At 44.2% G+C, this 26,384-nt stretch overlaps 1 protein-coding gene across 1 annotated transcript in view; it reads left to right on the forward strand.

The window, feature by feature from the left end:
• Positions 1-317: 317 nt before the first annotated feature.
• JPH2 (junctophilin 2) overlaps positions 318-26,384 on the forward strand; it is an 88,186-nt gene continuing 62,119 nt past the window's right edge. The window contains exon 1 of the mRNA XM_049868709.1: positions 318-1,173. Within this exon, the coding sequence (XP_049724666.1) occupies positions 795-1,173 (379 nt within the window). The 5' untranslated portion in view covers positions 318-794. The remainder of the gene's footprint in view (positions 1,174-26,384) is intronic.

Here is a 26,384-nt window from a genome sequence, read left to right on the forward strand (position 1 = left end):
CTCCCTGCCCTTAGGCTCAGGGGACTGCGAGGGTGGGAGTGAGCTCTTACCCACGGGAAGAATAGACGCTGAATTGCCAGGCTGCCTACACTTAGTTCTCAGCTTCCCTTCCTCATCCCTCAAGCCACTCCCTGGGCCTGAAGCACAGGCCCAATGTGAAACACCCCCTCCCTCTTTGAAGGAGGCTGGCTGGCCAGGGGGGTTATTTTGGGAGCAGCTTCTGAAATCCGATGGCCTTGTTAGGGCAACACTGACCTTTCTGTCGGAGGAGGAGGGCAGATTTGGAGAAGGGGCGGGGCAGCGACGGGGGACCGACAGCCCCACACGCCCACTGGGTGGAGGAGAAGGGGGCCAGCAGGTCGGGAATTCGGCCTCAGGCTGGGGGTCTGGCACTGAGGGGGATTCCCCCTCTTTGACCTGGACTGGGGGCCCTCCACCTCACCCTTTTAATGTGCTTCTTAAAGGGATCACACCGCTTTTCCTTTGACTCCGTGGAAGCCAGACTTGGGACGCTTGGGGGACTTTGAATCTTTCCTTCCTGCTGCCTTCCCAGCTGGCCGCCTGCCTCTGGCTCATTGGGGGGCCTCCCAGGCATGGCACTGACCAGCTGGCCCAGTGCTGACTTGGCTCCTGGGCTCTCTCAGCCTTTGGTGGCAGCTGGCTGTCCCCCTCCTGGGGCGCCTTGGTGAGTCTGGGGGCCCAGCCCCCAGCACACCTGGAGAGTGCTGCTGGCACCCCTGCCGCCCTCCCCACCTAAGCTGGAGAACAGGGAGGTGGTTGGAGGCTATGATGAGATGAGTGGGGGCCGCTTTGACTTTGATGATGGCGGGGCATACTGCGGGGGCTGGGAGGGGGGCAAGGCCCATGGGCATGGGCTGTGCACGGGCCCCAAGGGCCAGGGCGAGTACTCGGGCTCCTGGAACTTTGGCTTTGAGGTGGCAGGCGTGTACACCTGGCCCAGCGGGAACACCTTTGAGGGGTACTGGAGCCAGGGCAAGCGGCATGGACTGGGCATAGAGACCAAGGGGCGCTGGCTGTACAAGGGCGAGTGGACGCACGGCTTCAAGGGGCGCTATGGCACCCGGCAGAGCACCAGCAGTGGTGCCAAGTACGAGGGCACCTGGAACAACGGCCTGCAGGACGGCTATGGCACGGAGACCTATGCCGATGGAGGTGAGCCCAGTCTGGGGCCTGCAGGGGTGGGGCGGGCGGAGGGTGATGGCCTTGGTGGACGGCGGGAAGAGGAGAGGCAGGGAGGCGGTGGGCTAGCTGCTCTGCCTGTCCAAGCACCTATTTTCTTGTTAGTAAAGGTGGGCCAACAACGGGTTATTGAGAGGATCCCAGGAGCGCTTAGCACAAAGGCTAGCCTAGAATACGTACTGAGTAGGATATAAGTGGTGCTGTTTAGAAGCTGAGAATATTAACAACCGTGGACTGGACTCTGGCTTGTGCACCAGCAAAACTGGGGTCTCGTCTCAGCTTTGCCATGAAAACTACTTTCAAGCAATAGATCATGAAGAGTGTTCATTCATTCATCCATCCACCCATCCCCCCCTTTCTTCCTTCCTCCTTTTCTTCCTTTCTTTCGGTGCATGTTTATGGGGCACCTCCTATTTGTTAGGCATTGTACAAAGGGTTCGCTATAAAAAGGAGTAAGATCCATTCCCTGGCTTCCAGAGAGGCACTTGGGCAAATCGTTATAGACGAGTATGTGCAGAGTGCTGGGGGCGCCCTGAGAAAGGAGCCTGTAAGTTTGAGGAGGTCAGGGATTGCTTTAGGGAGGTGACCTCTGAGCTGGATCTTGGTGGGAAATTGCATTTGTGAAGGGCAAGCAGGGAATAGTTTAGCCAAGAGAGGAATGTGTACAAAGACTTAGGAGCAGGAGTGTACTCGGTGGGGTAAGAAAACAGGCGCTTTTCTGTGACAGCTCTGTGGTGGTGTGACTACCATTACCTGGTCCATGGGCTGTAACTCTGGACGTGTCACTTCTCTGGGCCTCAATTTCCTCATCCATAGAATGGGGAGCTTAGAACATTGGCACTACTCAGAATGGTGTTGCTGGACCGGCAGTACCAGCATGGCCTGTCCACATGTTAAAATGCAAATTTAAGGGTCCCCCCTCCTTCCCAGACCTACTGAACAAGAGGGTGGGCCCAAGAATGTTTTAATGAGCTCAACAGGCGGTTTTCTGCACATTAAAGTTTAAGAAGTACTGCTTTAAGTCAGGGCTAGCTAACTATGGTTCCTGGGCCAAATCTAGCCTGCCATTTGTCTTTGTACGACTTGTGAGCTAAGCGTGGTTTTTACATTTTTAAATGATTGGGAAAAAAAAAAAGAAATCAAAGGAAGAACAATATTTTGTCACACACAAAAATTCCATGAAAATGTCCACATAAACTGTCCTCGATTTTGCCTCTTGGCCCACAGCGCTTAAAGTATTTATTGTTATCTGGCCCCTCACAGAAAATGCTTGCTGGCCCCTGCTTTAAAGGGTCAATAAGGTCCCTTCTAGCTCAGGATAATTCTATGAAGTCGTCCTAGTGCCGCGTTGGAAAGAGAAGCTGACACAGACAAAACTGGGGCTAATTAAAAAAAAAAAAAACATGGTTGGCATCCAAAGGCATTTGTAATATATTTGTCACTAGCCTCTCCTCGTTATGATGGAGGGCAGGAAGTGGGCAGTCTGGGAGTGGGCTGGGTGGGGGTGGGGAGGCAGGGGCACGTAGGGCACCAGGCAGCCCAGGGTGGAAGGTTTGCTCAGCCGAGGCCCATGGGCATATTGAGAGCAGCCTCAGGTACAGAGTGGGCATATGTCTGGGTTGCTGGTTGCTGGGTGTCTGGATGGTAACTAGGTACTGTCCCTAGAGCTTCCGTAGGTGCCTATAGTGGCTACACAAAACCCAGAAACCAAACCCGTTGTGTTGGTTTCGACTCATAGCGACCCTACAGTACAGACTAGAACTGCCCCATAGGGTTTCCAAGGAGCGCCTGGTAGATTTGAACTGCCGACCTTTTGGTCAACAGCGGTAGCTCTTAACCACTGCACCACCAGGTTTTCTTGGTGGCTACACAGTGTAGTACAAAAGCACTGGCTGCAGCAGGACAGCACCGAGGATGAATCCTGGCTCCACCTCTGCCTAGTTCAGTGACCTTGAGCTCTTTGCTGAACCTCTCCAAAAAACCCATTGCCATCGAGTCAGTTCTGACTCATAGCAAATCGACTCAGCGAAAATGGGTCATCTTTACGGCAGCAGACTGTCACATCTTTTTCCCTTGGAGCAGCTGGTGGGTTTGAACTGCTGACCTTTCAGTTTGTAGCCAAGCACTTAACTGTTGCCCCACCAGGGCTCCTCTGAACCTCTCCAACTCAGTGTAATTCAACTTCCTGGATATGTGTGCCAGGCACTGTGCTAGGCCCTGGAGACGCAGCAGAGAGCAAGCCTCAGTTTCCCGGCTACAAAATGGAGATAATACTTCAGTGTTTACAGGGCCTCAGTTACTGATGTCAAGGGGTACCAAGCAGGCTGAATGTAAGCTCCCTTCCCTCCTTCCTCTACCCAAACCAAGGTGTGTGTGTGGGGAGGCCTGGATGGTAGTCACAGGAACACACACGTCTCGGTCAAGGTGAGCATGGGAAGCTATGGGCTGACCTCCCAATATGTATGAAAGAGAGAAAACCCATTCATTCGTTCATGCCACCAAAATTTGTGAGGACCCACTATGTGCTGGTCACCGTCCCACAGTAAGTTCTAGGGGCCAGGGCAGTGAGCAAGGCAAGGTCCTCAAGGAGCTTCCTGTGGAGTGGGGAAGACAGGAATAAACAGGAAAACAAACCCATACGTCATTTCCAGAAGCTGCTAGTGATATGAAACAAATAGCAGAGAGTGAGGGGTGGTATTTTGAGGCAGGGTGGTCTGAGAAGCAGGGCGGGAGGAATGCAAAGAAGGGGCTTCCAGGCAGAGGAAATGGCAGTTGCAGAGGCCCAAGGCAGGACTGGGCTTGGCGTGTTTTAGGAACGATAATAATGCTGGGTAGCAGGACAGAGTGAGGGGAGCAGGTAGGAAGTGAGGGTGGAGTCCTGGGCACGGGCCAGATGGTGTGGGCTTTTTCCCAGGTGTGCCAGGAGCCTTCCAGGCCAGGGAAGACGTGCTCCTCTGGCTTGTTGGAAGCCCAGACTCTTCTTCCGAATGAGATGGCCCCACATCCTCAGAGAATGGATGCCTCACGGGTCCTTTCTCTCCGGCCACACACGAGGTGCCACTATCCAAAATTAGATGCAGCCACTGCTTTGGAAAATCTCTTTAATCATCCTGTCATCAGTCTCCCCAGGGTTTGTTAAGGACCTGACCTTTGCCCTAGCCTGGGTAACTTGGAGGGGAATGTGGACAAGTAAGATCCTGAGATTAGGAAGGTTAGGAGTTGGGCCACCCTGGATTATTATGTTGGCCCTACTACTTACTCACTGAATGACTTTGCTCAAGGTAGTTAATCTCTTTAGGCCTTAGGTTCCTCATCGATAAAATGGATCTACACTAATCTCTCTGAAGATTTTTAGGGGATAACTCAATAAGTGGTAGTTGTTATTGCTTTTGGAGCCCTGGTGGCACAGTGGTTAAGAGTTTGGCTGCTAACCAAAAGGTTGGCAGTTCAAATCTAGCACCTGCTCCTTGGAAACCCTATGGAGCAGTTCTACTCTGTCCCATAGGGTCCCTATAAGTTGAAGCCGACTCGACAGCAACAGGGGTATAATTACTATTAGTTATTATTCATTTACTCCAGAAATGTATTGAGTAACTATCCCAAAGCCAAAACTGCACCACTCTGGGAGGTGTAGAAATGAACAGAAGAAAAAGGCCCCGCCTTCACAGAGAATTTAACAGGAAATTATACTACAGTGTGCAGGTGCTCTGGAGCCCGGGGGGCGCGGTGGTTAGGCACTTGGCTGCTAACCTAAAGGTTGGTGGTTCGAACCCACCAGTTGCTCCTTGGGAGAAAGATGTGGCAGTCTGCTTCTGTGAAGATCATAGCCTTGAAAACTCTATAGAACGGCTCTACTCTGTCCTACAGGGTCATTGAGAGTGAGAATTAACTCAACGGCAATGGGTTTGGTGTGTGTGTGTGTGTGCAGGTGCTAGGCAGGGGAAATACAGGAACTAAAGAAGTGAGAGGTGGGCAGCTCACCAGGACTTAGGCATTCAGGGAGGCTTCATGGAGCAAGTGACAAGCCGAGCCCTCAAGTACATGCAGGAGTGAGTCAGGAGAGAAGAGTGGAGGACAAGTGCCCCAGGGAGAGAGAACAGAATGCACAGAAGCCAGGAGGACCCACACTAGCCACCCAGTCGGAGATAAAGCTGAAAGGTGCATCCTGTCCCCAGTCTTGAGAAGGACTGATTAACGGGCCATCGTGTCTCCTTTCCTCCACTCCTCACCTCCCCTGGCAGGTGACTGCCTGCTATGAACCAAAGAAAGCATCCATTTCCCAGACTAGAGGTGCTGACCCATTAAAAAAAAAAAGTAGTGAAATCAATTTAGTGGGTCCTGACCTGTTTTTTTTTTTTTTAAATGAAAGAATAGAATAGAAAATCTCAAGGTGCTTCACAAAGAATACTTTAATAAAGTATTGTTTTCTGAAACATTTATTGTGCATGTATGTGGGGAGACATATATTTTTATATATGTGTGTGTGTGTGTGTGTGTGTGTGATGATGTGAAATGTATTTCTTACTGAGGGTCATGGTTGAAAAGTTTGAAAATCACTGTGGTAAAGGGCCATGCCCTGGCATCTCCAATGAAGCCCCTGCCACTCCTACCTCCATGAGCCCCTCCCTCTCCTCCATGCCTGTTGCCTTGGTGGGAGGCTAAGCTCTCCAGTGCTCCAGCGGGAAGGGGTAGGTGGGGGAGACACAGGAGCTCTGGCCTCCCCAGACCTCATTGTAAGCCTCTTGGCATCCCTCCACCTCCTATAGCCCATGTTCCTCCCTGGCCATATATAGGAAAGCTAAAAATAGCTGCTGATTTAAAGCTCCAACAGCCTGGCCTGTGAGTCCTAATGTGCTACACGGCTGCCTGGCTGTCCCCACCCCAGAGACTCAGACTCCAGCACTAGCAGGGCCCTTAGTGATCTTTTGCTTTCCGGAGTTTTTCACCCGGGGCTGTTACCTTGGCCTCAAAACAAACAAAAAACAGTTGCCTTCTAGTCAACCCCAACTCATGGAACCCCCATGTATTTCTGCGTTCCACAGGGTTTTCAAGTGCTTAGATGCTAACTGAAAGCTTAGCGGTTTGAAATCACCCAGCAGCTTTGCAGGAGAAAGACCTGGGGATCTGCTTCCATAAAGATTACAGCCTAGAAAACCCTATGGGGCAATTCTACTGTGTCACATGGGGTGGCTATGAGTCAAAATTGACTCGACGGTACCTAAGAACAACAACCGTTCCTAAGTAGATCACAAGGACTTTCCTCTGAGGTGCCTCTGGGTGGATTCAAACCACCAACCTCCTGGTAGTAGCTGAACACTTAGCCATTTGCACCACCCAGGGACTCCTGCCTTGGCCTTCAAACCAAAAAACCAAACCCACTGCTGTCCGAGTTGATTCTGACTCAAAGTGACCCTACAGGACAGAGAGGAACTGCCCCATGGGGTTTTCAAGGAGCAGCTGGTGGATTCAAACTGCCAACCTTCTGATTAGCAGCCAAGCTCCTAACCACTGTGCCATCTGGGCTCCTTGGACTCAGAGGTCCATAAATGCCCTCAAACTGCAGGCAAGCTCCTTTGTGTGTGCATAGACTCTCTGTGTTTTTCTGGGAGGTGTTTCCTCCAACAATAATCAGCTTCTCAAAGTAGCCCAGAGCTCCAGTAGGTTTAATAAATCCTTCCCCAAAAGGTGCAGTAAGAAAACCAAGTCCAGGGTTGACTTTTTCCCCAAGGTCATAAACCAAATAATAATATTTAACTTTTCTGGAGTGCTTACTATGTGTCAGGCACTGCTCTTGGCACTTTACATATGCTATTTAAACCTGCACATGAACCTCATGGGGACAGTACTGTTATTACTCCTATTTTACAGATGCAGAAACTGAGTCATGGATAATTTCAGTAATCTTGTTCAAGGTCCTCTACCTAGTAAGAGGCAGAGATGGAGTGTGATAATAAGAACTGAGAATAAATAGTTCATATTATCAATAAATAAATATTTTAGGAAGTGGTGAACAACTATACATAAGTCAAGGTTGCCTACATAAGTTGTAGGGCCCAGTGCAAAATGAAAAATGCAGGGCTGCTTGTTCAAAAAGTAAGAATTTCACTTCCAGCCAACATGGCACAATAGACGGAAGCACCACGCCAACCCTCCACAGCAAAGACCTGAAAAACTAAGTAACAGAGAGACAAATGTCAGTACTGGAATCTTAAGCATCAAATGAAGAGATGAAGAAGTCAGCCAAGCATCAAATGGAATAAGAAACTGACAGAAAACAGAGAGCTAGGTCCCCTATCAGCTAATGCAGCACGGATTTGCCATCTTGCACTCCTGTTGGAGATCTGCAGACAGGGAGTACGAGAAAGCAGCTTCATGGAGCTCCCAGCAGGAGAGAGAGGACCCGGTAACCAGCGATATACACTTTCCCACCCTCCATCCTTCTCTTCCCTGCTCTACCTCTGCCACTTCCTAGCTGGCTGCAGTTGCTAGGCTGGCTGGGAAGTGCAAGGTCTGTGCTCCTTGGATTCGTCCCACCCACATCGGAGATCAGTGAACAGGGAGTATGGGAAAACAGCTTCAAGGAGCTCCCAAGAGGAGACAAAGCAGCTGGTAACCTGCAATATATGCTTTCCTGCCCCCCACCCTTCTTTCCCCCTGCTCGGCCTCCTCTACTTCCTGCCAGCCACAGTCTCTTGGCCAGGAGGCAGTGGCTTTGGCCTCATGCCGCTTGACTTTTCCCCATCCAAACTGGCCAGCTCCCGAAGTGCCATTTGTTTGTTGCTGGTGTTGCTTTTTTTCACTTCTTTTGGTTTCTTCCATGCCTCTCACCACCTCCCCCTCCTTTCTCTTGAACACCTGGCTCCATGTGCCATATTTTCTTCTTCTTGAAAGGCTGTGAAGTACCACTCAATTGGGGAACTGCTTCCCCAGCCCATGCTGCCATGCTGGTGGGATCCCCGGGGCTTTGTTTTTGCTTTTTTTTGTTTTGTTTTGTTTTCTTTTTCTTTTCACGACTTGTGAGCCCCTTCTAGCTGGGCTGTACTGCACAGCTTGGGAGTTACTTCCCCGGTTATCGCTGCTGCTTTGGTGATATCCCTGGGGGCATTTCTTTTTTCCTTTTTGTCTTTCTTCATTTCTCAGTTCCTCATCTCTCTATACTTACCTTCTTTTCCTGTCTCCTGAATATCTGGTGCTGAGTGGCATCTCTATCCCTTCTAACCAGGCTGTACTGCATGGCCTGGGAGCTACATCCCTGATTTTCGAAGCTGCGCTGGTGGGATCCCTGGGGGGTTTCATTTCTTTTTTTTTTTTCTAATTTTTATTTATTTTCCTTTTTTCACCCCTTTTTGTTTTTCTCCATTTCTCAGTTTCTCATCTCCCCACTCCAATGGCAAGCTTCCTTAGCACTTTTTTATTTGTTTGTTTTTGGCTCCTGTTTCTCTCTCTTCTTTGCCATACCCACACATCACAACCTCCCCCCTCCTTCCTGCATACCTGCACTGTGCACTGAACATCACATCTCCAAGCAGCACAGGCACGGCCTACCAGAACCTGCCCTGAACTGATTCCCGGCCTGCCCTGTTGGCCCTAGTATGTGCCATGAACAACTAATCCCAGCCCCTCCCCTTCAGCTGGACCTTCCCTGCTGCATCATAGCTGAGCAAGTGGCCCTGACCATTGGACAAGGAGGTGAAAAGTATCATGCCCACAGATGAGCAAACAACAAAGAAAGCACAGCCTTCCTGCTCAGACATAATCAAATAAAACAAAAAAGCAGGATGAAACAAGCAAATCTACAATCAATAAACAAAATAACTACTGAATGTCCCAAAGATAGCAGAAAGTACCAAAACATAAAAAGAAGACAGAATGGTTCCAGTAGCCATCCAAAAATAAAACACCAGATGACCTTCCAGTATAAGAAAAGGGACTAGAACTACCTGATAGGGAATCTGAATCTCTAATATTCAGAGCTATCCAAGAATTGAAGCAAAGAGCAGACAAAAATGAGGGAAAAAATAGACAAATTCATGGAAAATACAGACCAAAAAATGGAAGAATTAAGGAAAATAATACAGGAACAAAATGCCAAAATAAATTTACAACTAGAAAGCATACAAAAACAATAATTAGAAATCCAAAAGATAAACAACAAAATTTCAGAAACGGACTGTCATAGAAGGGCTGAGGAGCAGGTTTGAAATGATGGAAGACACGATCAGCAAAATCGTGACAAACACTTGGATACTACTCTGTTTGAGGAAAAATGAGAATAAAGAATGAAGAAAAATGAAGAAACGCTGAGAATTATGTGGGATACAATCAAAAGCAAAATTTACGAGTGATTGGAGTTCCAGAACAGGGGGAGAAAATAGAAAACACAGAGAGGATCATTGAAGAATTGCTTACAGAAAACTTCCCTAATATCATGAAAGATGAAAAGCTGACCATCCAAGAAGCTCAACAAACCCCATATAGGATAGACCCCAAGAGAAAATCACCGAGGCATATCATAATCACACTCACTAAAACCAAAGGCAAAGAATCCTGAGAGCAACTTGAAAAAAATGTAAAGTCACATTCAGATGAGAAATAATAAGACTAAGCTCTGATTATTCGGCAGAAACCATGCAGGCAAGAAGACAATGGGATGACATATATAAAATCATGAAAAAAAAATTGCTGAACAAGAATAATATATCCTGCAAAACTTGTTCAAATATGATGGTGAAATTAGGACATTTCCAGATAAACAGAAATTAAAAGAATATATAAAAACCAAACCAAACTCTCCAAAATTATTAAAGAGAGTTCTTCGGTCTGAGAACATGCAACATCACATCACAGCCTGAATCTAGGATGCAAGATTGTACCAGCCAGATACCAACCTAGGAAATGAACTCTCAAAGACTATCCAAAACCAAAAGAATTACAACAGGGAACCAGAAAGATTAATCTGTAAATAACAACAATGTCAGAACAATAGAAGAGGGAATAAACAGTGTAGGTACAGAACTTTTTAATGGAGGGGAAGGCATGGAAGATAAGGGTAAACTTCAGGGTAAGCACAAAGGAAGTAACAAACCTACTTATCAAAATAAAGAAGAAAGACAAAGTCTCAGTAAAAACAAAATGTATGAAAACAAAAGAAATGAAAAAAAAATCCACAAACAAAAGGAATTCGGCACAGGAGAGTAAGAGGAACAAAGAAAACGTCAGCACCACAAAAAAAAAGCACTACAAAATGACAGCAATAAACCCACACCTATCGATAATTACACTGAATGTAAATGGCCTAAATGCACTTATAAAGAGACAGAGAGTGACAGAACGGATTAAAAAAACAAAAAAAGGCTCTATCAATATGCTGTCTACAAGAGACACACACGCCTTAGAAACAAAGATGTAAATTTATTAAAAAATCAAAGGATGGAAAAAAATACATCAAACAAACAGCTACTAAAAAAAAGAGCAAGAGTAGCAATACTAATCTCAGATAAAATGAACTTTAAGACAAAATCCACCATAAAAGACAAAGAAGGGCACTACATAATGATTAAAGAGACGATCCATCATGAAGACATAACCATAATAAACATCTACAGACCCAATGACAGGGCTCCAAAATAATTAAAACAAAAACAGCACTGAAAAGAGAAATTGACAGTTCCACAATAATTGTAGGAGACTTCAACACACCACTCTCGGTAAAGGACAGAACATCTAGAAAGAAACTCAGCAAAGATACAGAAGAGCTAAAGGGCACAATTAGCCAACTTGACCTCATAGACGTATATAGAACACTCCACCCGACAGCTGCAGAGTACACATTCTTTTCCAACGCACATGGAACGTTCTCCAGAATAGACCACATTTTAGGCCACAGTGCAACCCTCAACAAAATCCAAAACATTGAGATAATACAAAGTATCTTTTCTGACCACAATGCCATCAAGGTGGAAATCAACAACAGGAAGAGCAAAGAAAAAAAAAAAAATCAGTTACATGGGAACTGAATAACACCCTGCTTAAAAACCACTGGGTAGTAGAAGAAATCAGAGATGGAATAAAAAAATTCCTAGAATCAAATGAGAAAGAATACACATCATACCAAAACCTTTGAGATACAGCAAAGGCAGTCCTCAGAGGTCAATTTATAGCAATAGATGAACACATTAAAAAAAGAAGAAAAGGACAAAATCAAAACATTAGCTACACAAATTGAACAAAGACAGAACAGCAAAAGAAACCCAAAGCCATCAGAAGAAAGGAAACAATAAAGATCAGAGCAGAAATAAATGAAATAGAGAATACAAAAACAATAGAAAGAAGCAACAAACCCAAAAGTTGGTTCTTTGAAAGGATCAACAAAATCGACAAACCACTGGCCAAACTGACAAAAAAAAAAAAAAAAAAAAAAAGGAGAGGACACAAATAACCCAAATAAGAAATGGAATGGGGGACACTACAACAGACTCAACTGAAATAAAAGGGATCATAACAGAGTATTATGAAAAACTATACTTCAACCAATTTGAAAACCTAGAGGAAATGGACAAATTTCTAGACACACACCCAAACTAACACAAAATGATGTTGACATTCAAGCAGCCAATGGACACATGAGGAAATGCTCAGGATCACTAGCCATTAGAGAAAACCAATTTTAAACCAGAATGAGATACCATCTCACCCCAGCATTACTGGCACGAATAAAAAAAACAGGAAATAACAAATGTTGAGAAGGCTGTAGGGATATTGGAACTCTTATGCACTGCTGGTAGGAATGCAAAATGATACAACCATTTTGGAAAATGAAATGGCACTTCCTTAGAAAGCTAGAAATAGAAATACCATATGATCCAGCAATCCCACTCGTAGGAATATATCCTACAGAAATAAGAGTCATCACATGAATAGACACATGCATACCCATGCTGCCTGCAGCATTGTTCAGAATAGCAAAAAGATTGGAAACAACCTAGATGCCCATCAACAGATGAATGGATAAACAAACTACGGTACATACACACAATGGAGTATTACTAAATGATAAAGAACAAAGATGAATCTGTAAAGCATCTCATAACATGGATGGATCTGGAGGGCATTATGCTGAGTGAAATAAGTCAGTCGAAAAAGGACAAATATTGTATGAGGCCACTACTGTAAAAACTCATGAAAAGGTTTACACACAAAAAGAAACAATCTTTGATGGTTACGAGTGAGGGCATGGGTGGGGATAAAAAAACACTAAATAGACAATAGATAAGTGGTACCTTTGGAGAAGGGTAAGACAGTACACAATACTGGGGAAGCCAGCACAACTTGTACAAGGCAAGGTCATGGAAGCTCCATACACACATCCAAACTCCCTGAGGAATTGAATTGCTGGGCTGAGGGCTGTGGGGATCATGGTCTCAGGGAACACCTAGCTCAACTGGCATAATATAGTTTATAAAGAAAATGTTCTACATTCTATTTAGGTGAGTAGTGTCTGGGGTCTTAAAAGCCTGTGAGCTGCCATCTAAGATACTCCACTGGTCTCACCCCTTTGGGAGCAAGGAAGAATGAAGAAAACTAAAGATACAAGGGAAAGATTAGTCCAAAGGACTAATGGACCACATCTACCATGGTCTCCACCAGACTGAGTCCAGTACAAATAGAGGGTGTCCGGCTACCACTACTGACTGCTCTGACAGAGACCACAATCGAGGGTCCCAGACAGAGCTGGAGAAAAATGTAGAAAAAAATTCTAACTCACAAAAAAAAAGACCAGACTTACTGATCTGACAGAGGCTGGAGAAACCCTGAGAGTATGGCCTCTGGACACCCTTTTAGCTCAGTAATGAAGTCACTCCCAAGGTTCACCGTTCAGCCAAAGATTAGACAGGTCCATAAAACAAAACGAGACTAGAGGGACACACCAGCCCAGGGGCAAGGACTAGAAGGCAGGAGGAGATAGGAAAGCTGGTAATAGGGAACCCAAGTTCGAGATGGGAGAGTGTTGACATGTCATGGGGTTGTTAACCAATGTCATAAAATAATATGTGTACTATTTAATGAGGAATTAGTTTGTTCTGTAAACCATCTAAAGTACAATAAATAAAAGAAAGTAAGAATTTCAAGGTGGCAACAGGGGCCTTTCTAAGAGTGGAGCCCTGTGTGACCCACAAGTCCAATGGCCGTGAAGCTGGCCCTGATAATAGTAACAACTGCATTTACCATTTATTTATTTATATTTCCTTTTTTTTAATTGTGCTTTAGGTGAAAGTTTACAGCTCAAGTTAACTTCTTACTACAAAAATTTATACACATATTGTTTTGTGACATTAGTTGCAATCCACACAATGTGACAGCACACTCCTTCTTTCCATTCCAGGTACCCTGTGTCCATTCGATCAGGTCCTATTCCCTCTTGCGTTCTCATCCTGCTTCTGGACCAAAAAACAAAACCAAACCCAGTGCCGTTGAGTTGATTCCGACTCATAGCGACCCTATAGGACAGAGTAGAACTGCCCCATAGAGCTTCCAAGGTGTGCCTGGTGGATTCGAACTGCCAACCCTTTGGTTAGCAGCCATAGCACTTAACCAACGGGGGCCACTAATTTGGTCCCGTGTATCTGATTGACCTAAGCAGCACATTCCTCACGTGTGTTATTTTTTATTTTACATTTCTGTCTAATCTTTGTTCGAAGAGTGGGCTTCAAGAATGGTTTTAGTTCTGGGTTAATGATATGTCTGGAAGCCATAGTTTTGGAGGTTCCTCCAGTGTGTGTCAGACCATTAAGTCTCATCTTTTTATGTGAATTTGAGTTCTGTTCCATACTTTTCTCCCATTCCATTTGGGACTCTCTTGTTGTGTTTCCTGTCAGGGCGTTTATTGATGTTAACCACACACCATCTAGTTCTTCTGGTCTCAGGCTGGTGTAGTCTCTAGTTCATGTGATCCTTTAGTCTCTTGGGCTAATATCTTCCAGACGCCATTAACCAAAGTGGGATGAGAACATTTTCTTAATAAACTTAATAAACCTAGATGTCCCCCAAAACTATGGTCCCCAGGCCCCAGCCCCAGCTACTCTGTCCCTCGAAGTGTTTCAGTGTGTCCAGGAAACTTCTTAGCTTTTGCTTTGGTCCAGTTTTGCTGACTTCCCCTATATTGTGTGTTGTCCTTCCCTTCATCGAAGTTGATCCTTGTCTACTGTCTAGTTAGTGAATCACCCTCCTCCCCACCCTCATAACCATCAAAGAATGTTTTCTTCAGTGTTTCAACCTTTTCTTGAGTTCTTTTAATAGTGGTCTCATATAATATTTGCCCTTTTGGGACTAATTTCACTCAGCATAATGCCCTCTAGATTCATCCATGTTGTGAGCTGTTTCATGAATTTATCATCGTTCTTTATCATTGCATAGTATTCCATTGTGTGTGTATGTACCGTAATTTGTTTATCCATTTGATGGGGGGGGGCACTTAGGTTGTTTCCATCTTTCTGCTATCGAACATAGGTGTGCATATATCTCTTCTTGTGACGGCTGTTATTTCTCTAGGGTATGTTTCTAGGAGTGGGATTGCTGGATCATATGGTATTTCTATTTCTAGCTTTTTAAGGATGAACCGAATCATTTCCCATAGTGGTTGTACCATTTTACATCCCCACTAGCAGCACATAAGAGTTCCAATCTCTTCACAACCTCTGTAACATTTATCATTTTGTGTTTTCTGGATTAGTGCCAACCTTTGGGGTGAGATGGTATGTCATTGTAGTTTTGGTTTGCATTTCTCTAATGGCTAATGATTGTGAGCATTTCCTGTGTCTGTTAGCCACCTGAACGTTTTCTTTGGTGAAATGTCTGTTCACATTCTTTGCACATTTTTTAACTGGATTATTTGTCTTTTTGTTGTTGAGGTGTTTTAACTTGTGGATTTTAGAGATTAGACCCTTATCGAATATGGGGTAGCCAAAAAGTTTTTCCCAGTCTGTAGGTTGTCTTTTTACTTTTCTGGTGAAGTCTTTTGATGGGCATAATTGTTTGAGTTCTAGGAGCTCCCAATTATCCAGCTTCTCTTCTGGTGTTTGTGCATTGTTAGTTATGGTTTGTATACTATTTATGCCATGTATCAGGGCTCCTCGTGTTGTCCATATTTTTTCTTCCATGATCTTTATCATTTTAGATTTGATATTTAGGTCTTTGATCCATTTTGAGTTAGTTTTTGTGTATGGTGTGAGGTATGGGTCCTGTTTCATTTTTTTTTTTTTTTTTTGCAGATGGATATCCAGTTATGCCAGCACCATTTGTTAAAGAGACTGTCTTTTCCCCCACTTAACAGACCTTGGGCCTTTGTCAAATATCACCTGCTCATAGGTGGATGAATTTACTTCTGGGTTCTCGATTCTGTTCCATTGGTTTATGTATCTCTTGTTGTACCAGTACCAGGCTGTTTTGACTACTTAGGCAGTATAATAGGTTCTAAAATCAGGTAGTGTGAGGTCTCCCACTTTGTTCTTTTTCCTCAGTAATGCTTTACTTATCCAGGGCCTCTTCCCTTTCCATACAAAGTTGGAGATTTGTTTCTCCATCTTGTTAAAAAATGTAATTGGAATTTGGATCAGGATTGCATTGTATCTGTAGATCGCTTTGGGTAGAATTGACATTTTCACAATGCTGAGTCTTCCTATCTATGAGCGTGGTATGTTTTTCCACTTATGTAGGTCTCTTTTGGTTTCTTGCAGTAGTGTCTTGTAGTTTTCTTTTTACAGGTCTTTTAAATCTCTGGTTAGATTTGTTCCTAAGTACTTTATCTTCTTGGGGGCTATTGTAAACGGTATTGATTCGGTGATTTCCTTTTTGAAGTTCTCTTTGTTGGCGTAGAGGAATCCAACTGATTTTTTAATGTCTATCTTGTATCCTGATACTTTGCTGAAATCTTCAGTTAGTTACAGTAGTTTTCTTGTGGCTTCTTTGGGGTTTTCTGTGTATAAGATCATGTTGTTAGGTGCTATAGAGTCGGTTCCTACTCATAGCGACCCTATGCACAACAGACCGAAACACTGCCCGGTCCTGCGCCATCCTTACAATCGTTGTTATGCTCGAGCTCATTGTTGCAGCCACTGTGTCAATCCACCTTGTTGAGGGTCTTCCTCTTTTCCGCTGACCCTGTACTCTGCCAAGCATGATGTCCGTCTCCAGGGACTGATCCCTCCTGACAACATGTCCAAAGTATGTAAGACACAGTCTCGCCATCCTTGCCTTTAAGCAGCATTCTGGCTGCACTTCTCCCAAGACAGATTTGTTTGTTCTTCTGGCAGTCCATGGTATATTAAATATTTTTCGCCAACACCACAATTCAAAGGCGTCAACCTGGGGGGCTCATCTTCCAGCACTATATCAGACAATGTTCCGCTGCTATTCATAAGGTTTTCACTGGCTAATGCTTTTCAGAAGTAGACTGCCGGGTCCTTCTTCCTAGTCTGTCTTAGTCTGGAAGCTCAGCTGAAACCTGTCCTCCACTGGTGACCCTGCTGGTATCTGAATACCGGTGGCATAGCTTCCAGCATCACAGCAACACACAAGCCCCCACAGTACGACAAACTGACAGACATGTGGGGGGTATAAGATCATATCATCTGCAAATAGGGATACTTTTACTTCTTCCTTACCAATTTGGATGCGCTTTATTTCTTTTTCTTGACTAATTGCTCCAGCTAGGACCTCCAGCATAATGTTGAGTAAAGGTGGTGATAAAGGGTTTCCTTCTCTGGTTCCCATTCTCAAGGGGACTGCTTTCAGTCTTTCTCTGTTTAGAATGATGTTGGCTTTGTAGAAATGCCCTTTATTATGTAGAGGAATTTACCTTCTATTCCTATTTTCGTGAGAATTTTTATCATGAATGGGTGTTGGACTTTGTTAAACGCCTTTTCTGCATCAATTGATAAGATCACATGGTTCTTATCTTTTGTTATTTATGTGATGGATTACATTGTTGATTTTCTAATGTTGAACCATCCCTGCATACCTGGTATGAATCCCACGTGGTCATGATGAATTATTTTTTTGATATGATGTTGAATTCTATTGGCTAGAATTTTGTTGAGGATTTTTGCGTCTATGTTTATGAGGGATATTGGCCGGTAATTTTCTTTTTTTGTGGTATCTTTCTTTACCTGGCTTTGGTATCAGGGTTATACTGGCTTCGTAGAATGAGTTCGCAAGTATTCTTTCCTTTTCTATGCTCTGTAATACCTTTAGTAGTAGTGGTGTTAACTCTTCTCTGAAAGTTTGGTAGAATTTTCCAGTGAAGCCATCCAGGCCAGAGCTTTTTTTTTGTTAGGAGTTTTTTTCAAAATTATCTCTTCAATTTCTTCTTTTGTTACAGGTTTTAGTTTTTCTACCTCAGTTTGTGTTAATTTAGGTAGTTAGTGTGTTTCTAGAAATTTGTCCATTTCCTCTCGGTTTTCAAATTTGTTGGAGTATGCATCTACTCTTTATTCTTTATTGTGTCTTTGATTTCTGTGCTAAGAATCTTACATGCATTATATTATTTAGGCTTTAATAGCCCTCTTACCTACCACACTAGCAATTCCTGGGTGGTGCAAACAGTTAATGCACTCGGCTGCTAACCGAAAGGCTGGAGGTTCAAGGCCACCCAAGGTGCCTCGAAAAAAAGCCTGGTAATCTACTTCTGAAAAATCAACCATTGAAAACACTATGGAGCATAGTTCTACTCTGACATACATGGGGTGGCTGTGAGTTTGAATTGACTTGACAGCAACTGTTTTTTTATCTCCTACACTAGTGGCTTTCAACTTTATTGACTGCTACTTTTTACTAGCAATCATTGTGTAGCAAGCTCCCCACAGTAAGATACATGCTTCACATTGCAATCCTAAACACACACACCTACAAAAATATAAAATTGAAACAAACCTTCATGAAACAATATTTCCCTCCCTATATGCACTGCTTACTATTTTCTTTTTTAATTCCATTTTGCTGAGAGAATTATATGACAACCTGATATATGTAAAGCATATAGAGTTTGTCATGTGGTTGTTGTTAGTTGCCTTCCAGTGGATTCCAACTCGCGGCGACCCCACATGTGCAGAGCAGAAATGTTCCATAGGGTTTTCAAGGCTGTGACCTTTTTGGAAACACGTCACCAGACCTTCTGAGGTGCCTCTGGGTGGGTTCGAACTGCCAACCTTTTGGCTAGTAGTCAAACACTTAACTGTTTTTGCCACTCAGGGACTCCTGGCATGTGGTTATTGCTTACTACTTTAACATGCTAAAAAAGATGAGGCTGATTTTTACATTTAACTATGATAATTGTCAAAAATTCAGGCTTCTGCACTTTGGATCCAGTTTTCTTCCTCCTGCTCAAAGCCGATGACTTAAGTTCATTTTTACCCATTTGTCTCTGAACGTGGTTGTTGAATCAATTTGCCATGATAGAGGCCTGAGCAATACCTGGTGTCATGTGACCTGGGCCTGTGGCTCTGTGTTCCTTACAGAGAAAGTCTGAAGGAACTTCATCTCCACATTTGTTCATTTGCTCCCCACAGGAATGTCTTTTCTATTTATCTGTCTACCTTTATGCCAATATCACGCTGCCTTGGTGACTGTAGCTTAGAGTAAGTCTTGAAGTCAGACAGGGTAAGTCTTTCAACTTTGCTCATCTTATTCAAGACTGTTTTGGTTATTCTAGGTCATTTCCATTTCCACATACATTAAAAAATCAGCCTGTGGATTTCCACAAAAAAAGCCTGCTGGTATTTTGATGGGATTGTAGTAGATCTATAGATCGGTTTGTGAAGAATGGACATCTTAACAGTAGTGAGTCTTCCAACCCATGCACATGGTGTCTCTCCCTGTTTGTTTATGACTTTTTTAATTTCGCTCAGCAATGTTTTGGAGTTTTTAGTGTCTTGTGCTTCTTTTGCCAATTTTATTCCTAGGTATTTTATTTTTTATGCTATTGTAAATGGCACTTTATTATTATTTTTTTTATTATTATGCTTTAGGTGAAAGTTCACAGCTCGTTAATTTCTCATACAAAAATTTATACACATATTGTTATGTGACACTAGTTGCAATCCCTATAATGTGCCAGCACACTCCCGCTTTCCACCCTGGGTTTCCCATGTCCATCCAACCTGCTCCTGTCCCTTTCTGCTTTCTCATCCTGCCTCCAGACAGAAGCTGCCCATTTAGTCTTGTGTATCTGCTTGAACTAAGAAGCACAAGCTTCACGAGTATTATTTTATGTTTTATGGTCCAGTCTAATCTTTGTCTGAATAGGTGGCTTCAGGAATGGTTTTAGTTCTGGGTTAACAGAGAGTCCAGAGGCCATGTCTTCTGGGGTTCCTCTAGTCTCAGTCAGACCATTCAGTCTGGTCTTCTTACATGAATTTGAATTCTGCACACTTTTCTCCTGCTCCATCAGGGACTCTCTGTTGTGTTCCGTGTCAGGACAGTCATTGGTGGTAGCCGGGCACCATCTAGCTCTTCTGGTCTCAGGCTGATGGAGTCTCTGGTTTATGTGGCCCTTTCTGTCCCTTGGGCTAATATTTTCCTTGTGTTTTTGGTGTTCTTCATTCTCCTTTGCCCCAGGTGGCTTGGGACCAATTGATGCATCTTAGCTGGCCACTTGCTAGCGTTTAAGACCCCAGACACCACTAACCACAGTGGGATGCAGAACACTCTCGTAATAAACTTTGTTATGCCTATTGACCTAGATGTCCCCTTAAACCATGGTCTCCAGACCCCGTCCCTGCTATTCTGTCCCTCGAAGTGTTTAGTTGTGTTCAGGAAACTTCTCAGCTTATGGTTTAGTCCAGCTGTATGACTTCCCCTGTATTGTGTGCTGTCCTTCCCTTGACCTAAGATGATTCTTGCCTACTGTCTAGATAGTAAATACCCCTTCCCCTCCCTCCCTACCCTCCTAGCCATCAAAGAATGTTTTCTTCTGTGTTTAAACCTTTTCTTGAGTTCTTATAATAGTGGTCTCATATTTGTCCTTTTGCTACTGACTAATTTCACTCAGCATAATACCTTCCAGATTCTTCCAAGTTATGAGATGTTTTGTGCATTCATCGTTGTTCTTTATCATTGTGTGAATATACCATAATTTGTTTATCCATTTGTCTGTTGATGGGCACCTAGGTTGTTTCCATCTTTTTGCTATTGTGAACGGTGCTACAATAAACATGGGTGTGTATATATCTATTCGTGTGACAGCTCTTATTTCTCTAGGATATATTCCAAGGAGTGGGATTGCTGGATCGTGTGGTACTTTTATTTCTAGCTGTTTAAGGAAGCGCCAAATCAATTTCCAAAGTGGTTATACCATTTTACATTCCTACCAGAGTGTATAAGTGTTCCAGTCTCTCTACCACCTCTCCAACATTTATTATTTTATGTTTTTTGGATTAGTGCTAGCCTTGTTGGGGTGAAATGGTATCTCATTGTAGTTTTGATTTGCATTTTTCTAATGGCTAATGATTGTGAGCATTTCCTCATGTATCTGTTAGCTGCCTGAATGTCTTCTTTGGTGAAGTGTCTGTTCATATTCTTTGCCCATTTTTTAATTGGGTTATTTGTCTTTTTGTTATTGAGGTGTTGCAGTATCTTGCAGATTTTAGAGATTAGACCCTTATTGGATATGGGGTAGCTAAAAAAATTTTTCCCAGTCCGTAGGTTGTCTTTTTACTTTTTTGGTGAAGTCTTTTGCTAAGCATAAGTGTTTGATTTTTAGGAGCTTCTAGTTATCTAGTTTTTCTTCTGGTGTCTGTGCATTGTTAGTTATGGTTTGTATTCTGTTATGCCATTTATTAGGGCTCTGTAAATGGCATTTTAAATTTCATTTTCCAGTTGTTCATTGCTGGTTTATCGAAATACAGTTATTTTTGATATTGGCTTTGAATCCTTTGCTCTCGCTAATTTATTAGTTCTACTGTGTATGTGTATGTTTGGCTTTTTGCAGATTTCAAAGGAATGTCTTTTAATGTTAATTTTTTTGCTATTAAAATCAAGTGTAGAAGTCCTAAGAGAACCTGATATTACAAAAGGGAGACACATGGTGCTTGAGCATGTGGGACTTGGAGTAGCCAGACCTGAGTTCAAATCCTAGCTGTGCCACTTCTTAGCCATGTAAACCTGGCTTATCATGTAACTTCTGAACTTTCATTTTCCTTTTTCCATTGAGGATGTTAAAATCTACCTCAAAATACAATACATAAACAGGTAGTCCCTGACTTACGAAGGGGTTCCATTCTGAGAATTCTGTGGTAAGTTGGCTGTGACACAAGTGGAATACCTTTTTTTTTTCTTAGTTTTCATTATTATTGACTTTTTTATTATCAGTATGTTTATAAATCCAATCTTTATTTGTCTTTGGGGGTTGCAAACATTATATATAAGTTTGTAGGTATATTTGAACACAGTATACATAAAAAAATACACAAATCATAAAAATTTACTCCAGCAATGAAGAAGAGTTGAACAAAATTGGCGTTTTGTCAATTGTGGTAATAATTCCACTTGTGGAGGGTTCTGGGTTATCCCTGGGAATGCGGATGGTGTTTCCAGTCAGAAAATTGGTGAGAGTTGTCTGTATGGCCCTTTTCTTTTTCTCTTCATATATTTTGCAGTAACATCTCACTGCTTCCTGTATCTGGCTATTGTCTTTAGTACAGCCATCAGTGTTTGGGTCCCTGTTTTCAAGGAACTGAAGCTCCTGATCTAATTTAGAAAAAACTCCAGCTAATCCTTTCACTGCAAAATTTTTTGACAACTTCTATCCTTCCTCTTCCTCATTATTTCTTTTTTCATCAGCATTTCTTTCCTCTTCAAAATCCATTAAGTCCTGATCCATCAATTCCCCTTCTTCATGATCTATAAGACATTCTACATCAGCGATATCACATTCTAAATTCAGCGTTCTTGCCATATGGATGAATTTCCACCAATGTCTTCCATCGTATTATCCTGATCAAATGCTTGGAATGTGTGCACATAACTCTGCAATTTTTTCCATATCTCCTACATGTTAACTCTGGTGGTGGTGTGGTTAAGTGCTATGGCTGCTAACTGAAAGGTCAGCCGTTCGAATCTGCCAGGCGCTCCTTGGAAACTCTGTGGGGCAGCTCTACTCTGTCCTATAGAGTTGCTATGAGTCGGAATCAACTTGACGACACTGGGTTTTTGGGGCTACATGCATTTTCATGTAACTTCCTCCCAGGAAGATGCAATATTCTAGATACACTGACGGTCGTAAGTGCAGTTTGTTGTAACTCAAATACGTTGTAAGTCAGGGACTACCTGTAAAGCACTTAATATAATGCCTGGCACATAGAACAAGCCCAAATACACAATCTCCTTCCTTTGTTTCCTTCACACGCTAAAAAAAAAAAAAAAAAAAAACCACGCTAAAGGGTGAATTAATTCAGCATGGCCTGAACCACAGCTGTCCCTGTCTTTGGGAGAATGTTTCAACAACAAAAACTATCTTCTGACTTTGGGAAAGTTAGTAAGCCAAGAGTTTGATCTGCTTAGCTCTGCCTTGAGTTCTGTCAGTATAGATGGACACTGTGTTGGCACAACTCCATTTCCAAGGTAGAATCTGCATCATTTAACCTCATCCTGAAAGTCTCTGGGCCAGTTCACAGCCAGGGGCCAGTATGACAGCTAGCCAAGTAGCTGCCAGGGTGGCTTCTTGGCTTTATCTGGGGATCCCAGGAAAGCAGAGGACAAGACAGGGGAGACGCTACTAGTCTTTCCTCTCTGCTGCTTTGCTTTCTGGGGTTCCCGTGTCCAGTTGACCACATCTCCGTAGGTGTGGCACATCCAAGGCCAGGCCCTGGGGATGTGCGGAGCTTGCTGGTTTTCAGCGCCTGCTAATTCCGTACCCCAGCAGCTGTTCTCTGGGCCATGCCTCACCTGCCACACCCTTATGAAGAATGTTGAGTCTCATTTTCTGAAGGCCCTGGCTGAGGGTGCATTTTGGGGGGCGGTGGGCAGGATTGCTTCCTGCCATCAACCATCCTGATCTCCCCTTCTCCCTCCCAAGCCAGAGTCACAGGATAGGTGGCAGATCAGATCTGGTCATTAGTGGAACATCCAGGACCCTCCTTGTTCCAGCATAACTTCCACTCCCTGCTTAAGGGGAGTTGATGAACTGACTCACGCAGACCTGTGCTGGCAGAATCCACAGACCATCCAGGGGCAGTAGGAACTCCAGAATCCCCTCCGAAGACCAGTAGTGAGCACCCTGTGCCTGGAGGTGTTCAAGCATTTCCTGCTGACCATTGTTATGGACAGTGTAAAGCAGGGTCCACACTGAGACTAAGGACTGTGTCCAGCCTACAGGCGGTGCTCTGCTTGACCTGGGCAATGTCTTTATTATTTTTATGTTGAATTAAATTTGAACCATCCTTTATGGATGCCATCTTAACAAAATGATAACATTATGCTAAGTGCCTTACATATATGCCTCATCTCATTCCATTGTCTTCATATTTTTGAGATGGATTTTAACATTCTCATTGAGAAGTAATCAAATTTAACATCCACGTGGCGTTATGTGCCCTAGTGTGTAGGGATATGCAGGAAACGCACAGCATCATTTATATACTGTTCCTGCCAAAAAAGCTCAGGGACACAGCATGTCATGATGGGACTCGTGGGCTGTTCTAAGGATTCAGCTTTTAGTCTGAGAAAAATGGAGAACAGAAAAACGACGTGATCTGACTCCCATTTAATGGAATTCCCTTGGCTGCTGGGTTGAGCAGGGACTGATGGCAGAGGGCGAGTGCAGGGCAGAAGTGGGGAAACCATGGAGTGAGTTCAATGTAGTAATACTTGTAAGAGGTACGATGGTGGCTTGGACCCCCATTTTGTAGCCACAGAAGTGATGAGAAGTGGTCGGATTCTGGCTCTATTTTGAAGGAAGAGCGACAGATTCTGTGGAAACATTGGATGGGGAATGAGAGAAAGGGAGGAGTCAAGGATGGTCCAAGGTTCTGGGCATGAGCCACGCAAGGACGGCCTTGCCATAACCGACATGGGACGCGGGTGTGAGCAGGCAAGATCAGGAGCTTAGTGTTGGACGTTGTGGGTGAGAGATGCCCATTAGACATGCCACATGGGCACAGACAGGGCTGCCTCAATGCCCAGTGGTGGGCCGCCTTCTGAACCCAGACCCTCACCCTTTTTGCCTCCCCCACTCCCAACCACTTCTGCTTCCCAAAGACATTAGGAATACTGGCAGCCCTGAGGGTTGCTGAGCTGACCCAGGGCCTGGCAAAGAGGCTTTCACCCAGAGCTGTCAGCACGCAGGTGCAGTCGCCTGATTAATCCTCTGCTTCTTGTGTGAGCCCTGGGGCGTCATCCCAGGCAGCGGCAGGCTGGATGTGGGGGTGGCAGAGCCCTGCAGACTAAGGGAGCTTGTCATACACTCACTGCAACCCGATCCTGCTCCTGGGAGCTGCTCACAAATGCCGCCAGCTCCTCTGCTCTGAGTTGCCTATTAGTGATCCCAGGAAACCAGAGACAGTGGAGCTTTGACGGGCAGCGGCATTTGGGGGCCCTGGGAAGGGACTTTGATGCCAGCCTTGCGGACAAGCCAGGGAGCAAGGCCTTGGGATTATTACAGGAAAAACGTGGAGCAATCTAAATGCCCGTCCAAAATGCCTGTTTAATTAATCATGAGCCCATGCAATGAAGTGCTAACCAGTTGCTGTCAAGTCAGTTCTGACTCATAGAGACCCCATGTGTGTCAGAGTAGAACTGTGCTCCATAGGGTTTTCAATGGCTGACTTTTTGGAAGGAGATCACCAGGCCTTTCTTCTGAGGTGCCTCTGGGTGGACTTGAACCTCCAACTTTCCAGTTAGCAGCTGAGCACGTTTAACCGTTTGCACCCTCAAAGGTTCTGAAGGGCAGGCGGGCAGGCTGGAAACTTGGCAGAAGTTGATGCTTCAGTCTTGAAGGAGGGTTCTTCTTCTCTGGGAAACCTCAGTTTTCACTCCAGCTCATTGGATGAGGTCCACCCACATTATGAAGGGTAATTCCCTTAGAGTCAACGGATTGGAGATGTTACCTACCCACTGCCGTCGGTGGATTCCAACTCGCAGCGACCCTACAGCGCAGGGTAGGACTGCCTATAGGGTTTCCGAGGCTGTAAATCTTTAGAGAAGCAGACTGCACATCTTTCTGCTGCAGAGCCGCTGGTGGGTTCGAACCGCTGACCTTTTAGTTAGCATCCAAGTGCTTTAGCCACTGTGCCTCCAGGGCTCTTTAGATTTTAAAAATATCTTCATAGCAACACCTAGGTTATTGTTTGATTACATAACTGGATACTATAAAACAACAACAACAACAAGCCCAAACCCATTGCCACTGAGTCGATTCGAACTCATAGCAAGTCTATAGGACAGAGCAGAACTGCTCCATAGGGTTTCCAAGGAGTGGCTGATAGATTTGGAAAGCTGACTTTTTGGTTAGCAGCTGAGCTCTTAACCACTGCACCACCAGGGCTCCTATAGCCTAGTCAAATTGACACATAAATCTACCCATCACAGTTGGTCACCCTACAATCCTTTCCCCTGACGGGAAGGGAGCCAACACATTTTGAGAGCCTGAGATCTCTGCTAGATGATCCTTGTAATACTCGTAGCAACCCTGCAAAGTAAAATTGTTATGCTTGCTTTACTCAGAGGAGATAGACTCAGAGGATTGTTCAAGGCCAGGTACACCTTCATTCATTCTGTTGAATGCCTTCAATAGGCCAGTTACGGCACTGAGTGCAGGGAACACCAGGGTGAGCGAGGCAGATTTGGTCCCTGCCCTCCGAAATGTTCCTTCTAGAAGCAGAGACCAGCATTCAGCCAATAATTATTTAATTACAAAGTGTGATAAGTAATTTGAAAGGAAAATAGAAGAGTTTATGAGCTTATAACAGGGAACCTGGCCTGCTCGGAGACTTCCTGTTGATGACACTTTTATGGTTCTGCCCCAAAATTTCACGCTAAAATCTGTGAGAGGACTTGGATCAGGAATGGTTGTTAGACAAAATCAGCAAGTTATAGACAAGACAGCTGCCATGGGAGGGAAGAAGTTACAAATGCCTTAGGCGATGAGAGGTTGGAGGAAGGAGGAAAGGTTTTCTGAAGGATGCAGCTTTGAAACT

This window comes from Elephas maximus, chromosome 25 (genome assembly GCF_024166365.1).
Source record: "Elephas maximus indicus isolate mEleMax1 chromosome 25, mEleMax1 primary haplotype, whole genome shotgun sequence".
In the NCBI taxonomy this organism is placed as follows: Eukaryota; Metazoa; Chordata; class Mammalia; order Proboscidea; family Elephantidae; genus Elephas; species Elephas maximus.